General features: G+C 38.0%; 1 protein-coding gene and 1 long non-coding RNA gene across 2 annotated transcripts; both read left to right on the top strand.

Moving 5' to 3' along the window:
- The first annotated feature begins 11,731 nt into the window (after nt 1-11,731).
- On the top strand, nt 11,732-12,868 carry LOC124344413. Its single transcript, XR_006919733.1, has 3 exons — nt 11,732-11,821; nt 12,207-12,669; nt 12,728-12,868. It is a non-coding gene; the product is annotated as an uncharacterized LOC124344413 (long non-coding RNA).
- Nucleotides 12,869-15,915: 3,047 nt separating this feature from the next.
- On the top strand, nt 15,916-16,254 carry LOC124342285 (segment polarity protein dishevelled-like). Its single transcript, XM_046795247.1, has 2 exons — nt 15,916-15,969; nt 16,040-16,254. Exons 1-2 carry the CDS (start codon nt 15,917-15,919, stop codon nt 16,230-16,232), a joined length of 246 nt encoding a protein of 81 aa, XP_046651203.1. The 5' UTR covers nt 15,916; the 3' UTR covers nt 16,233-16,254.
- Nucleotides 16,255-17,531: the final 1,277 nt, after the last annotated feature.

Below are 17,531 nucleotides of genomic sequence, written 5' to 3' on the forward strand. Positions count from 1 at the left end.
ATTAAATATAAAATATAACGATACGATACGTTAACGATAACGAATAAAGTGGAAAGTCCGTTAACGGACGTTTTGTGTTGTTAGTTCACTTAACGGATAACGGTAACGTGTGGAACAATAACACTAACGAAACATCACTAGTAATTACAAAATTAAATTGAATTTCATTCATTTAATTTCATTCAGCACTTGTTTCTGCCTTTTGGTAGCAGCAATTTCGGTACACTTCGCGAAGAGGAAGCACATATGTAAAAAATCCTCATCTGTGCTCTACGACATTACAAAAACAATTACAATAACAGATGGATTCTTACTACACTACAGCTGCTTACCACTAGGTAGTCGAAAAACTCCCTGTTTTTGGGTTCACTCATGGTTATTTCAGCTTCTTCTAATCCACCAGATACAGATAATTCCAATAAACAAATTCCATATGGAGTGCAATGATGAATTGCTAACATACGTTGTCTGAGAATAAAAATGTAATAATCTATCTCAAAGATGTCTTTGAATAAAACAACAATCTTAAAAAAAATGTAATTAAAAATTGTTAAGCAAAAGGAAAAAACAACCTACATTTTTTGGAAGTGTCTGAAATGCAATCATGTGTGTTCTTCACAGCATTCCTGTAAATATTCTTTTTTCATTCTCGACACATAATCTTCAGCAATTTCCTTATAGAAAGACATAGCTAAAACAATGAAACACCTTCTCCTACGACAATTTAAAAAAAATGTAGTGGCCATCACCAATTAAGTTTTGCAACACTAACGCCTTCCAAACACCAAAACTGGTGACACCTATCTCTACCCGCCGAGCCCACACAACAGTCACACAATAATCATTTCATTTTTACAAGTAAACGTGTATCAAAAGTAACGTTTTGAAAGGAAAAATACGATATTGTCGAAAATGTAAAGTAAGAAATTGTAAGTACATATACCTTGTCCTAAATTTTCAATATCCTTTATGCCAAACTTGGTGACGTAGTATTAATCTGCCCACGTGGACTCCAACAAGTACGACAACAGCATTGCTGTATGAGTTAGTCACGTCTCTCACCGGTATAACCGACAGCCTAGGTGTTTCTATCTTACGCAAAGATGCTATTGATGTTTGGGAGGTCGAAAAAAACACGCCAGTTGCCTTCAAGATCCGAAAAACATTCAGTTGTACACCAAGACGGGTGATTTAACTAAAGGAGAAATCCAGCTTCCTATTTACCGATGTGGCAGAGGAACGACGTCGTTATAAAGTTTCCATTTACATGTAAACAACTTCATTCCTGGTAGGAAAAAGGCCTTAAAATTCGACTGATTTGTCATTTTTATTTCTTTACTTTATTTTTTTAGGAACTGCAGCCAACGACTTGCATTTCCAGGCTTTTCTTATTGACGGACTCTGCAGATGGAATGCGGCAAGGGTTTTGGCTTCCTGTGATACACAATCACAGTTCCGAACATTCGATATAAGGATTCAATAAAAATTTTACAGCCTTTCCAAAGATATCTTGGAAGGACTGGATCTCCAATAGATCCGTTTTATCATCCACCTACAACGTACATCGGAGACTGGTCGTAATCGAGAAACTGTATTCGAAATCCGAAAATCGAATCCGAAAAAACAATCCAAGAAGTACTTCCCGTCGACGAAATGGATGGTAAGATAGAAGAAGGGATGGAGGATGAAGAAATTATCCCCAGTGACCCCCTTTTCAAATGTCAAATACAAAAAAGGGGGAAAAATAAAAGAAGGTTCGCCCTGTTTTGTTTTTTTTTCCTCTCTATTCAAAAGAAACCTTTGTCGGATTGGTCATAGCACACTTAAATTTCCGTATGTCTTTTTCCGTTAACGTGGTGGAAGCCCTTCTACGAGAAGCTGCAAGATTGCGTGGAATTTTTCACTCTGTTCCGCGATCAACTCAAGAAGATATTGGCGAAAATGCTCGTCGACATTCGTAGCGGCCAAGCAGAAACGGAAAATACCGATCGAGCCAAACAGTGGCTGAATCGCATCAAAGATGACCACCAATTTTCATTTCACAAACGAAATCTGCAACAGTGGCTCAAACAGAGGACCCAGGAACTCTGCAAAATTAAGGGATTTCAAGACAACATTAAAAAAGAAATGAAAAAAATTCCAAACCCGGATAATGGAAAAGGGAATGCTGCTGTCGCCAACAACTCAATCAAGCCGGAAAATGTTCTCTTTTTCCCTGACATAATGAGGCTGCAAAATCAAATGGTGTCCGATTCATCGATTCAATTTGGCTTTGAAATTTCCTTCTTGACTTTGCTGGAAAGTAGCGACTCCTTTCTAGAACAGATGAAACAACAAACACACGAAATCAGCAATGGAGATGTCAAGCATTCATTGGCAATTTTGAACGGCATTCAAAATCGCCCAGAAGGAGAGAAAAACAATGACGAGCCTAATAATCATTTAAATTGGTACAATGATGGCGCAACTTTGAATAGAATAGAAACGGCTATCGACATTTTTGTCGCATTGATCAAGGAAAACGCCAATAATGTCGGCGGAGACGAGTCGTTCGCCTTGGCTTTGACAGTAATAACCGACGAAGAGGAAACCCTCGAAACAAAAGTGATCCCACGTCTATTCATCTACACCAAGGATGGAATTAAACTGAACGGAAGCAAGGCCCTGCTATATCTTTGCCAACATTATCGAAGAGACCGTCGAATGCTTCTGGACGTTCTTCGACTGTGGCTTGGCCAGCAAGCTTACATCGCCACTAGCAAGAACACGAACGGATGGAATGCGCTTCTCCTCTTGTGTTGCCATTACTCAAACGACAATCTCGATGAAATGGTTCAATTGCTTGCTGATAAGGGAATCGACATCAACTGGACGAACAAGGACGGATGGAATGCACTTCATTTAGCTTTCACATATTATCAGAATCGAAAATTATTCGACATTGTTCGACTCTATATCGATCAAAAAATCGAAGTCCATTGCAAGACAAGCGAAGGAGACGATGCCCTCCATCTGGTGTGCCAACATTACAATAAAACCAATCTACTGCAAATTGTTGTGCTTTTGCTGTTGGCCAATAATGGCGGTTGGCATTGGCATTGAATCCACATTGATTTGTTCAACATTTTGCGAAAAAAAGTCAATGGAAACATTATGTTGGAATTATGTTTTGATCTTAGCCAATATTACTCGTAGCAGTAACTTTTTTAGTCATCTTTCTAATCATTTTTCCCATTTACTGTCTGTAGATCTCTTCAAGCTCAGGGCTACATCATGTTTGATTAACGTGACGCAAGCAGCATCCAAAGTCTCAATGTGTAATCTTATCTGTTGCTCAACAATTACTCGTCACTTTTCGTTGAAACTGATTGTGTCAACAAAATTATAATGGCAGCAGAAACTGAATCTCTCACTCTTATTTGTTGTTTTTTTAACTGCCAAAACTCGAGAAAATGCAGCCTTAAGATAATAAAACTTGAACGAAACTATCGGGAGAAAAGAAAAGCCAGCTGAAAAAAAAAACGAATCGATAACTACCGTAGCCTGATAAGTCTGTTGCATACTGATTGCTGGGAGTGTATAGCATCAGAATTTGTCCCCTAAAGTATAAAACCCACGTAGTGCATGCCCATAAAAGGTGTATCCAACTTGGCTTACCAGTGGATTCTATACGTCATCCTAACATGCTAATAATGAAAGAGCAGCTGAATTTCTTTACCTGATATGTGCCGTCAGTCCACTGCAACCCAGCGTTCTCCTTCATCCTCATGTAATCCGGCCAACAGTTATCGTTATCGACCCGAGAGTTGTTTGCTGGATTGTTCCTGATGCAATAAACTTAAAAAACAGGAAAATGGTTAATATAGTATGGTACATTTCACACATTATTTCGAGCCTCTATTAATGTCAACAACCAAAGTCGAGTATGAAATATAATGACTTTCAAATGTGCACCCAGCCACCGTTGTGGCTCAAAACTAAATTGATTAGCCTGGCATGACATCACTAGAACAGAGAAAAGGCAGGCACAAAATCAGTTTGAACTCCCCGTTAGTTATGATAATCTATCTTGCCGTTGGCAGTTGGCCAATCCAGTCCCTTTTTTAGCAATAGCGAATTTAGGCGTAGTCCCCGCGTAAATCAATTTGAGTCATCCAGATTTTTAGATGTGTAGTTTGGGAACACAGCACAAATCACTTGGTTATATACAATCGTCTCAGTGTAATTCAAAACCTCTTGGTGATGAATTCCGAAAACGCACCCCACTCTGGTGAAAATGTTGAACAACGGTATACTGACTGCAAAAATTGGGTTGTAAAATTGCATTATCGTTGGTTTTCACTCTAGGTTTCAGAAAAATGCTATGAAAAAATTGGAAGGAAGATCATCTACAGTGAACAGCGTCGGTTTGCTTTCTCGACAAATACCACTGTGCAAACGACCATCGTTCATGATGAGATTAGTGGAGATTTTCAGTATTCAGCCTGAATGTTGAAGCAGAAAGAACGTCCGGTAAACCAATTTTCAAGATCGACAAGTTCTTGATTGCAAAAAAAGGCGTTTATATCTATTACAGTTGAATGCAAAGATTGCATACGAGTAAATTGTTTTTTTGGGGCTATCTTTATTGAGCCATCAACTAAAAATTTGTTTTTTATTTTTTACAAAATTATTCAACTATCCATAAAATGGATTCAACAATATGTATATAAAGAAGTGGGAAATGTTAGAAAAGGCAGTAAAGTATAATTTGACTGAATTGAACATTTTTATTGGTGAAGACATTATAGAATTTACCGGTCTACTTGTGTATTGGTCTTAATGGAAAGCGCTGTTTTTGGTTGAAGCGAGGAAGTTCTACAATCTGAAAGTGGATAATGTTACGTAACATGAAATAGAAAATATTGTTACGAGTTACGTTTCTTTCCAAAACTGATGGGACTTTTACATTTTTTTTTTTGTCTTATAGTTAAACTTGATTATAATCAAAATAATTAGTTGACAAAACACAGTGTCAGGTAATCTAAATAGAATATGGTTAAAATTTAAAAAATATTATTAATAAAGAATTTTAGTAAAATGCAAAACGTAGTTTCAATAACATTTAGAATTTTTTCCTCGTGTTTTACGACGATATGTGCGAAGTTGAACTGATTTTAGTGAATCTGTGATGGGAACGTAAAAATTAGGTAATACAAATTGAAGTTACAAGTTAAATATGAAATTCATCATTAAAAAAATTGTCGAATAAACAATATGGTGCTCATTTCATCATACATTGCCTTCACAGTTCCTACCAGAATGTTTTTTTCGACCATTTGTGCGAAGTTTTATTGAATCTGTGACAGGATTACTAATAGATTTTCCTGTTGTCTCTTACCATAATTACTAACCATTTGTTGCATTTCTAAAATTTTTTAGTTTTGACACATCAAAATTTAGACATTTATACGTCAAAACTTTTGTCATAGTAATTAGATAACACAGTCAATCTATAGAACACAGGTAATCTAAATGGAATGTGGATAAATTTTAAAAATGTTGATAAAGAATCATTGTTTAATGCAATACCTAGGTTCAATAACATTAAGAAGAGTTTTGGATGTGTTTCCCGACCATAAGTGCAAAGTTGAACTGGTTTTAGTGAATCTGTAATAAAAATATATAGAATAAAATTATGCAAATAAAAAGTTAGAAGACAAATTTCAAATTCATCATCAAAACATTTGTAGAAAACACAAAACAACCATGGCGCTCGTTTCATCAATTGTTTGCTTCACAGTTCATACCAGAATGTGTTTTTCAAGCAATACGTGCGAAGTTCTATTGAATATCTGACACAATAACTAATAGATTTTCAAACTTTGTGCAATAGCCCATGTTAAACATCACATTATCTCTGTACACGCCACTTCATCCCCATAGCACCCGCGTTCTAGTGCCGATGATGACCGCTTTTGCAGGTGCACGTTGTTTGGGGATAAGAATCCGCATTACTGGGGTAAAATCGCAGTTTTGACAATCGTCAAGGGTAGTGGGTTTTAGGTTATTCAATCTAATAGCGTCTATGAGCACAACTTGAGCACTTTTTTCAAGGCTAGCAGTGACAGTGATGAACAGTACACTGAGGAAGAGTGTTTTTTTTAATCAAAAATCTCATTTTAAGTGGTTAATGATTCTATTTTTGCCCAAAAATTAATTAAAAGTTTTACAAAAGACGTTTAGCAATAAAATTAGTTTATCGATATTTTTTTCTCAATTTAGTATTTTCTGAATGGGAGCAGAAACCACAGACAACTGCGTGGCCGGCATACGCTACACCGCAATTGAATTCCACGTGCCCATTTCAGTTCTATATGCTTTAGCTAATATGTGATTGCTATCTCCAACTCGACTTTTATTGCTATGAATTAGCAAAATCCACTAGGACAATCCGAAGATGGCACCAGCCGGCTACAGTAAAACATTTGACGTCAGCAAGATGACACTCTATGGCAGAGGCAACCAAAAGCGCCCAAAGCTAGGTGAACAAAGCTGAAAACCTAAGTCACTGTGTCAAGCAAGCTAACCGCATGTATGGGTGTGAACTTCAGCGTAAAACAAATTTTCCACTTTCACATTTTACTTTAGATTTATGTGGTTTTTATGTTTGTCATTTTATGTTGCAACTTTTGTTTACGCAGTGGACTTTAGGCTTGTCGGCGACTTTGTTCACGGATATTGGTAGTCGCTGGAGGCGAGACAGGATTCCAAAAAGGGACGTCGGATTGTTTGGCGTCTGTAAGTAGAAATTGGAACGGGAAATACGGTTACCTGTCTCCTACAATCATTCACACTTTGCAAACATCGATTATAGACATTTTTGGAATGCTTACAATCTTTTCTTGGAATCTTAAAATTCTTGGGTAAAGGGATCCTGTTACTTGTTTTGCTTGTCTACGACAGTGATAGAAAACTGTTATCCAACCTCTCAAAGTTCCCAATTAAATAGCAAACTACGACGTGTCGCAGCTGGGGAAGAGAGTAATTGGAAAAGAACACGATGTTACCCACGAACAGGTTGTATGCGTTAATATGGAAGTTGTGCGAGATTACGATGGATGACGAGTGACTGATTGATGTAATTGATCTACTTTGTGCGTGCAGACATTGATTTTTCCGTTTCTACTTTAAAATAGGTGTAACAAGATTGCTAGATCAGAACAGGAAGTGAAAAACATCCTTAAATGGCATCCTGATTATGCCGTTCTCAAGCAGTTCAACTTTAGTTTGGAGTCCTTTGATGCAAAAACTAGGCGGTTGCAGAAATTGTAACGCGAAAGTAAGACAACTGCTGCCGCCAGTTCCAAAAGCGACCAGAACAACTACGCAAGCAGCGATGACTGCTTCACAAAAAATATTACCCCAAAGGCCAAAGGCAGAAGTTGGCGCAAGGGCTTTAAAAAAGTGGAACGCAAACGAAAACCCAATGCCGACGTTAATTCGAACGCGGAAAATGTCAACCAGAGCGACAAACCTGCAGCTCTTGGAATCGTAGGAGGTGTAGATGTTGACAGAAATTGTTCGCCAACCGTTGTCAACACCGCAGACAACAGAACCGATGACGGGCCTGGTGACGATGGGGTTTCCCCAAAGCCCAGGAACAGGAACACTATCGACTACGCTGCGTTGCTCGGTTGCAACTTTACCGTGAAGGTCTACAGTGAGCAAGTGTTGGATTACGTAAACGTCATGCACGCGTCCAAAACAATGGTATGTATGGCCGTTTGTTGACTGGATGGCTGTTTAGTTGTAACGCACGTGTTACTTTACTCCTGTAGGGTAATATTTTCGACGAAACCAATGAGGTCAACACCGAAAACCGGTCGTCGGCATCACACGAGATTGAACAGTTTCTGCAATAGTGGGACACGGCGACGGCCATCGCCGACTGCAATGGTAAGTGGAGTCCATTTCTGCGTCATGGGGTTGCAGTTGTTTGTTTGGGAGGTTATTCTTGGCCAAAGACTGCAGTTTTGACAAAAAGTTCCATGCACCATATGTAGTGATAATTTTTTTCTGTTTGTGACTAGAGCGCTTACGGAAAATGGTTATAGAGGTACCCGAGGACGACACACCTGCTTCTGCCGTTTCCTCACCAGAAAAAAAGAAGAAGAAATGTAGAGGAAACGTAGCGTTTAAGTGCCCAAAACGTCAACATCAACATCAGCAACGTCTTCTCAGATGGCTCCGAAAAATATTGACATTAAAAAAATTCTGAAGGCTGCCGAGGCGGCTCGAATTCGTGAGAATATAGAAAATTGGTTTGATCCCCCAAGAATCGTTGAAGAGACAGGAGGAAAACAGAAAGTCGTAAGTTTTTGTATTTAATACTTTTTCTGCATTTCCAATTATCTTTTTTTTTTCAATTCTAGAAGGCACAGTGTAAACATTGCCGGGTAGAGTTGATAATTAGTTACGGAAGCAGAACTAATTTTACGCAACATGTTCCACATTGTCCGAATGCGCCAGACGAGCCGAATTCGCTGGAAACACAGAAATATAATATTCGGTTAGAATTTAAACAAGCCCTGGATGAACTGAAAAAAGCTTCCGAGACATCGGCCCAGAAGCTGTTGAATATACTCTACGAGAAACATCCTTTGACGCGAGGAAAGAGGTCAATGGAGCCTACAATGAAATCGCGGTTCAAGGCAGTGTTGCTGAATTACCATCCCGACAAGCAGGATCTTGAAAAAGACGGCTTGAAGTGGATGGTAATGTCCCAAGAAATCACGGTTTTATTAACCCATCATTTCGAGCGGATCAGATCGGTAATGGTAAACTTTTTGCGAGGATAATGACAAACATTTAATTTCTGATGTAAATTATAGGACGCTGAGGCTGAGCTACAAAATGTCACATACAGGACAAAACGTCGAGAAATGTGAAAGAAGAAGAAATCTAGAAGTATAAATTTGAGGGTTGGTAGGAGTTTGTTTGTGGGGTTTGATGAATTTGAAGGTATAAGTTTATGGGGTTTGAAGATTAATTGGTAGGAATATAAGAGTTATAGATCAACTGATTAGACTAGTAAAAAGACTTGTAAAAAGACCCACGTTTACTTTTAAAGAATCTTACGCCGTTACGCAACAAACGCATATTACTTTGAATGCAAACAAAATTAGTAAGAGACTGCTGAAAATAAATTACTATTTTAACGACTAAAGAAAATTTAATAAATTTTTTAAATTTATGTTATTCAGATTGAATTTTTTCCAACATGCGTAACATACGCTATCGCGATCGCGCTTCAAGATTGGAATTTGACACCTTCATGAAAGATCTCATCAAGACTCAATTTTCTATCTCCACAACCAAGAATGAAATCTTGACGAGGGAGGAGAGAGAAAAGAGTTATATCCTGGAAAAAGTCCCAGAAGAAGTTTTACCTAGCCATATTTATCTTTTTTTAAAAACTTTTTGAATTGTTAGGGACTTCACCGTCGCGAGTCCGAAGCGTCGGAGGAGAAAGGCTAAGTCAACTATCTTCGTGGAGTTCGAGAGGAAAGAAGACGGCTTCAGATTTTTGGAGCATTGCGAAGCCCATCAAGTCAATTTATTCCAGGTACGTGAGATCCACGATCTTAAAGTTGATATTCCACGTCATCGCAGAGGCTACTCGAGGAAATATCTTTCTTAGGGGTTCGAGTTCAGCAGTCTTCAAGTCCGGCAGTCTTCAAGTCCGCTATTTTTTAAATTACTTATTCCTATTCTGTTGTTTAGGTGGCCACTAAATGGCCTCTAATCAACTGAATTTGTATTAATCCAGATTTCTATTTAGCTTTGTTGCAGCAAGCTCGTCTGTATCCCACCTTACCATGTCTGTCCCTCACCCTATCTATGTATGTGTGTATTAACCCTGTTGTGTTGTAGTTCAAAGGATACTAACAATCAACACCAACATCAAAATTGCCACAGCTACTGCCAGAGGGGATGAGGTAATAAATTTAACCTTTGGCGTAAAATAAATAATAAAAAAGTTCAAATTTGGTAGTATGTGGGTTTATCAATAAGGAGGGGGAGATTTGCAGGATAGCATTTGGGATTGGGGATGAAGTGAGGAAGAAGATGAGAATACACCGGCTCCAGGAGCATAAGAGATAAATACGTAAACGGTGTTACTTGCCATCGGTTCGTACTTTTTTTTAAGGATCCAATGCGAGAGTCAAATCGACAACGAATGTTTTTTACACTACGCTAATCGTTCCAGTCACAATAAACATTTAAGACTCGTTCATGAGGAAGAGGGCGTTAAGCCGAAGAGGAAGCAGAGCGTAGGTTTCAGCGTAGAGACGCCATTCTTGTAGTTTTTCTACGGTGTTACATCCTTCTTTGTTTTCCTGAAAAACGCAATTATTGTTAGTTTGTTGATTTATCTCCAAACAAAATGTCGAATGGAGAAATCACACATAGCCATAGGCTGTTTGTGTCTGTAACACATCATCTCGGAACGTGCTACAGATTTCATCAGCGGTTTGAAAACGGGCAATGTCGGGCGATACTGCAAATATATGGTGATGAATTAAGGAATCAGTCCGCCATTAGTGATACCATCGAACAGGCGAAAGAAGTGTGCCTCTGTTGGTACATTATCTTTCTGTTCAAGGAGGATATCATGACTTGGAACTATCTTCCGGGACCCAATTTTTTCCCCTTTGGCTGACGTGAAAGAAAGGTCTCAAATGTTAAGTCTTTTCTTTTTTTACGCGTTATAATCTGTTCATGTTGTAAATAAATAAGAAGAAAGTTCAAATTTAGGTACTATGTGGGATTCTGCAAGAAGGGAGAAATTGCCAAGTAAAATTCGAGAACGGGCTCGCGGGAAAGGAAAAAATGAGGATCCATCGATGCGCTGCTAAACAGACATTCCTGAAAAGACAACACTTCTCAGGGATAGGAGTGTCCCTACCATTAAGCTCCTATACCGTGCTTTAATTATCAATTAATCATTCCATCTCTTAAACTGTTGTTTTTTTAACTAGATATCAATGAAAATGAAATATATATATTTTTTAAATGAATGTTTTCCTTGCTTTTTACAGTAAAATTTACTAAAAAAAATAACCTGGCTCTGACGGCACGCATAGAGGTTAACTCGTAACCAGTGTAAGATTGAGTAGAATATTCAAAATCTAAATCAGGTCCTCCAGGACAGTACACACATATGTTTCCAGTCATATTAATGTGAGGACATTGGTGAGGCTTACACATAACAGTGACAATAGCAATCTAAAAAAAAATTGTGTGGATCTCATTAAAATTGTAGAAATTGTGTTTTAGAAATGACTCGTATCCCACTAGCTATTTGAATTGGTTTGGCTTCTTGTTTTGGAACCAACATTTTCCTGTGTTGAAAAACGTTTTACTGCAGCGAAAATGTCAACCAACTTGAGAATGGAGAAACACGTAAAATTACCACACATACTTGCAAATTTTGTTGACATACCTTTCTATCTCTCCTTATTCGAGTTTTTTTTTACAAATTAAAACATCTTTGCTCCGGGTCCACCGTTTTGACATTCGTTTTTTGCAGTCCAATTTGGGTGACCTTAGTCAAATCGTTCAATAGTATGAACTGTATGAACCACATTCTGTTTTTCTTGGAAGGCGAAACTAAGAAAATAAATTTTTGTTTTGGAGAGGTTGTACTACTTTTTCTACGCTGTGAATGAGAGTCTTTCAAGTCAGCCATTGCTAGCCTCATTGCTTCACTCGTTTTGGTCGCGAAAAGAGACACACTTGAAGAAAATTCTGCTTTCCAATTCTAATTGATCATTTTGTAAGTAAAACTGTCTCATCTGAGCAGCAATAGTTTATACAATTTTTTATATTTTGTTAATTTGATTTGATGTATGCATTGCTCGCACAACAGCAGCAGTTTGTAAAAATTCTCAAGTTGCTTTCACCACAGCAACTGTTTGCCACTTTATATGTATTTAAAAAGGGTCATATCCAGAAAAGCTGCTCTAGCAGCAATTTTTAAAAAAGTGTTTTATCCAGAGATGTTGCTCTAGCAGCAATTTTTTTAAAAAGTGTTTTATCCAGAAAATTTGCTCTAGCAGCAATATTTTTAAAAAGTGTTTTATCCAGAAAAGTTGCTCTAGCAGCAATTTTGTAATTTATTGTTATTTCGTGGGTTTTCAAAATGTTTCAATTATTTGTAGGAACAATGGAAGATGTCGAAATGGCTTCAAATGTTGGGAAAAAACTTAGCCATAAGGAACAAAAACAGAAAATATATAATGCTGAAGAAATGCAGAAGTGGAAGAGAAACAAATGTAATCAGAATAATCGGAATAAAATCAGAAAAGCACAAACCCAGGAGATTGAGAGGCTGAAGGCGCTCGATATTGGGTTGCATGGGAGGATGCAACAATTAGAAAATAGGAGGGAAGTGGTAAAGTTAAGATGTTTTTTTATTTTTAAACTACTATTGACATATGTTTGCTTTCTGTCGTGTAGCTGCTCAACGAAGAAAAAGAGAACATGGCGGCTGGAAAAGCGGCAGCTTCAAAGAAAAAGGTTGTGGTAGCACCCAGTGGGACCAAAAGGTTGCTGGATGGCAATTGTGAGGCATCATGTTCGAAACGCTACAGAGAGCAGTCGGAAAGTGAACTGGCAACGAAAGTAAGTGATTCAAACAAATGTAATGACTGCAACAATTTGTTAATTTTTATTTGTTTAGTCCTTGGCAGAGTACGAGAAAGCCAAAGCGAACCTTGAAGCTCTGTTGAAAACGTGGGAGACGAAATTGTCAAAGTTTACATCATCAGAGCTACCAGGCCTCTCAAAGGACGCTGTTGCCATAAAGGAAGCTTTGATTATTGTTACGAGAAAGTCAGCAGATAGGCTCACACATACCAAAGGAAAAATGCTTAATGAAGAGGAATTAGCTTTGAGGCAGATAGTCGCTGATTATCGGAAGAGGTATGCCATTGTTGAAGAAGACTTGGAATTTAAACATGCTAGGGTATTTCTTCCAACAGACGTTAGCTGTTGGCTAACTGAAACAGAATTGCAGCTACAGTAAGTTACTTAAAATTTTATGGATTTCTCTTGTATTCTTTTTTATTTTCACCACCATAGAGCCCTCCAACAACCTTTGGCCAGCCACGACGTAGAAGTTGGCATTTCTAAATTAAAACAACAAAGCATTGCCGCAGCTTCGAAATCCAACATTTTTTATGAAGAAGACATTCACTTGTCAATAGAGGCTGAAGAACTGGCTGCTAGGTATTTTCCTTTGTTTCCCCCTTTAATGTAGTGTAATTCTTATTTTACCTTTGTTAGGTATGAAGTAATTTTCAAGACGTTACACGACGAAGAAGAAAAGTACCGTGATGCCAGCACAACTCTAAGAGAAAGTGATGCAATCTGCAATGAGTTGGAAATATTCTAGGAAGAGCAATGGCAATTGCACGAGTCTCTCCGTGACTCCGAAAAAGCTATCGAGGTAATGGCCATTAATATGGGTCCGAAAAAGGGAAAATTATCCTCTCTTCTAGATTACCATCGAAAACTGGAATCCTTAAATTTTCTAACCGATAAGGAAGAGAAGATCAAGCGGATTAATGGTAAACTTGTTTCATTTTAATTTCCTTGTGTAGTTCTAACAGATATTTGATGTTGTAGATGTTCGTGAGAAATGGATGTTACTTGATACCTTCGTTGAGACTGAAAAAACGGCATTGGAAAAGAAGGAATTGGAGCGGAAGAGACTTGAAGTAGCTGAAAAAACAGCATTGGAAAAGAAGGAATTGGAGCGGAGGAGACTTGAAGTAGAAAAAAGTTCAAAGGCGTTGGGTACCTTCCTGGACTCTATCGATCTGTCAACAATTTCCCACTTGCCCGCAACATCTTCGGAAATCCCAGCGCTAATTAGCAAAGTTGTGTCATCCAGAGACAAGTTGACTAACAACGAAAAATTGCTAGACAACCTTAAATTTGCTGTAAATGTGGAAATTTTTTTAAAAATTCCATTGTGTTGCTCTTGAAGCAATTTTTTAAAATGTGTCGCACACGGTAATGTTGCTTATCAGCAATTTTTAAAAAAGTGTGATATCCAGAGTTTTTGCTCTAGCAGCAATTTGTTAATTTTTTTTAAATTTAAAGATGTTGCTCTAGCAGCAATTTGTTAAATGTTTTCAATTGTAGCGATGTTGCTCTAGTAGCAATTTTTTTTATTTTTACGACCGTGCTGTAATTACTATTGCTGTCATTGCAGCAGTTTTTTAAATCAACTACCTAACATTGCTATCATTGCAGCAGTGTTTTTATTTTGTTTAAACGTGATTTCCTTTTTGTTTTAGGTACGTGGTTTGCCTGATCCATGTACAGATGCCGACGAACTCTTCATACGCTGGAGGATGTGTAGTGACAACATCACATGTAATCACGATCTGTACGTGTTTTGGAAAGATGTATGTATGTTGATTGAAAGACAGTGTCTGTACATTGAGCAAAAAGCGACATTTTTCACTTTGTTAAATTCTGGAAAGAAAGAAATATGTTTTGCGCTTTCCCCAGTCCTTATTCAAGAAGTTGAGGTAAGCACAGCTTCAAAGGTTTTCACCATAGAATGTTACAACAACGTTTTTTTATAGGGTTACCTACAGGAACTTCATGTTTACGAAAATGTGGCGAAGCATTACCCAATGGAAGATGTTGTTCGTGATTTCACCAAAGAATTTTTCCAGCACCACAGTGAGAAAATGGCAGCAAAGCATTAATGAACCTCATCTAATGAGTGGTGCTTTAAAAACTACTCGTCCCATTCAAACGCCCGTACTCATTTCCTGAGGAAGCATTTGGAAGAAAATGAATCCAATGAAGATCCTGATATGGATAGAACCGCACTGGAAGACGTGAGTGACAAAAAGGCGACCAGGAAAAACTTCTTGGTCACCGATGCCATCAAAAGTGAAATTAGGTAATAGGGTTGTTCGACATATTTTTTACAGTATGGTAGTATGTATCATTTTGATTCTATTAAATCTCTGGTCTTCTTCGACTTATGAAACGCAGCATTGGAATCTCTTTCCTCAAAATCTCCTCTCGGATAGACGACAGAGAGCGAGAGACATCGACCTGTCGATGGGAGAGCGGGACGTGTTCTGCCCTGTTTTTAGAAGAAAGGAAGAGGGGTATGGAAATTGGGGGGTGAGAGGAGGCAGCTAAGAAATGAGGGGGTGCAGCATTGCCACATAAATTTTGGGAGAGAAATGAATATTTAGGCGTTTTATCTGGCAATGCAGCGTGGAGAATCAGGTGCGGGCATGATTATTTTCAAAGATCATGGAGTAAGAACAAAGTGAGTAAGCTCGCTCTACTCCTTTGTTTGGTGCACGCTTACACTGTTCTTGTTTACAATTGTTCTTACTCCATTATCGTTGAAAATACATATGATACTTGAAAATACAGCCCGAAAAACGCCTAAATAAAACAGACGCCGAAAGGCCCTATAGACCGCCGCCGCATACAAATTGCGTTTGGTTGTGTATACGGCGGCGGCTGAGTGAACTATTGTGGAATTGGCAATATTCAAAGCTGAATAACTTAATAACGATAATATATACTGTAATGGCAAACATATTTTGCAGTCTGAAACTTATTTTAACTATTTTTGTAGAAAAATAGAAAAAAATTTAGGAAAAATGCATAGCTAGGAACAATGAATTTATGGAGGGACTGACCATAAGGTCCCTTGTAAACAGCTTTTCGTGACTTGACGAAATTTTCAGCATAGTCCTTCACGATCACAACACTTAACTTGGCAATATGATGAAAAAAGAATAAGGAACATTTTTTAGCTTTAAAAATAATTTTATTTACGTAAATTTATTACATTATACTAATTTTTCCAAGGTTTGAAAATATGTCAAATGACGATGCCGTTCGCGTTTTACGAGAAGTTGTCCAGAAACCTAGGTAAGCATAACTGTTTTTTGCTTTCCAACTTAACATTTAGTACATTGTGTTTTTTATTTGCATCTGTCAGCCCAATCAAACTTGTAGTCGCCAAGTGTTGGTATCCTAATCCAAAAGGATATTTCACTATACCCCGTACGGAACCCGTTCGCCCTATTGATCCCGGTGCGTGGGTTGCTCACACGGAAGCAGCAAGAGGTGATTCTCGTATTTTAAATCATAAATTGGCAACCAACAACAAATCTAACGTCATATTAGGTTGATCACAGTACCCGAATCGTCCGCCATCTGTGGTAAAACCAGGCTGGTCGCGGGGCAATATGTATTGCTTAGTCCAAAATCGTGGCTGCACTTTTCCTTATGGCAACAAGCATTCGAGGTTCCCGGAATGGCCACTAGTGTCACCTTTTTAGGTGAATAATCAAGGATGTCGGTAAAGTGCAGGGTGCAGGTGCAGGTGCAGGTTGGACGGGGGGTAAGTGCGGAGTCTGGAGTGCAGGGTGCGGCGTGCGGTTGGTGGGTAAAATGCAGGTCCATATGCCGCTCACACAAAGTGCAGGTTAGGTTTTATGTCTTAAAAAAAACTGGTGGTGTACTAATTTAATTACATTGAAACTTTTTTTTTAATTTTTATTTCGTTAAATTTTGAAAAGTTGTCAATACCATGTGGCTTCTGCCACGCTGAAGATGTAAAAAATGACTGCGCCAAACGTTTTGGTTTTGCAGAATTCACGTTGACAACTTTTCAAAATTTAACGAATTAATTTTAATTAAAAAAAAAGTTTCAATGTAATTAAATTATTATCTGTTATTGTCTGTATGCATGAACCAATTTATTGCATACAAATATTAAACTGAACTCTCCAGTGTTTTTACTTCAAGTTGCTCGAAGGAAGGTTTGAAGTGCCGATAATGACCGACTCGTCGGATGTCTACTGGGGCAGTCTATTTTCGTTCCCTTATAGTTTTGAGTCTAATTCTGGGTTAATAAATGGCGGAAAACCGATAAAAGCATCTATCTATATGAGAACTACATCTCGCCTGAATTTTAATAAATTCCCGCAAGGGAAATCTGCCGAAAATGAGGCTCAAAGATGATTTTCTTGGAATTTTCGCCGCCAAGAAGCTGTTTTTTATTTAAATTTAGGGATAAATAGCTAATCAAAAATAGTTTTAAAAAGTGAAACAGATAGAGTATAAGAAGGACAACAACATACTGAAAATTGAGCAACTTTCTTTGGTTTTTAAGATACGAATAGGGGTAAAAAACAAAAAATTTAAGACAGCGCGGAAGAAAAAATTCTTTGGCCGTCGATTACACATGCTTGTGTACATATTAGGCTGATTCTGACTGCATATTTCGATTCAGCGTAAAAAGTTAAGTCTAGGGTGTAATTTTCACTCACATTGGCGGTAGCCTGCGGGAGTTATTAGTTTACGAGCATTTTTTTTTTAAGGGAAAAAGCGCAGCAACTCGCATATGTTAACAGGGCGGATTTTTTCGGGAAAAAGTTTGATCGCAAAAAATTAAATCCCGCAGGCTAACGCCAAAATGAAAATTA

This window comes from Daphnia pulicaria, chromosome 6 (genome assembly GCF_021234035.1).
Source record: "Daphnia pulicaria isolate SC F1-1A chromosome 6, SC_F0-13Bv2, whole genome shotgun sequence".
Classification (NCBI taxonomy): domain Eukaryota; kingdom Metazoa; phylum Arthropoda; class Branchiopoda; order Diplostraca; family Daphniidae; genus Daphnia; species Daphnia pulicaria.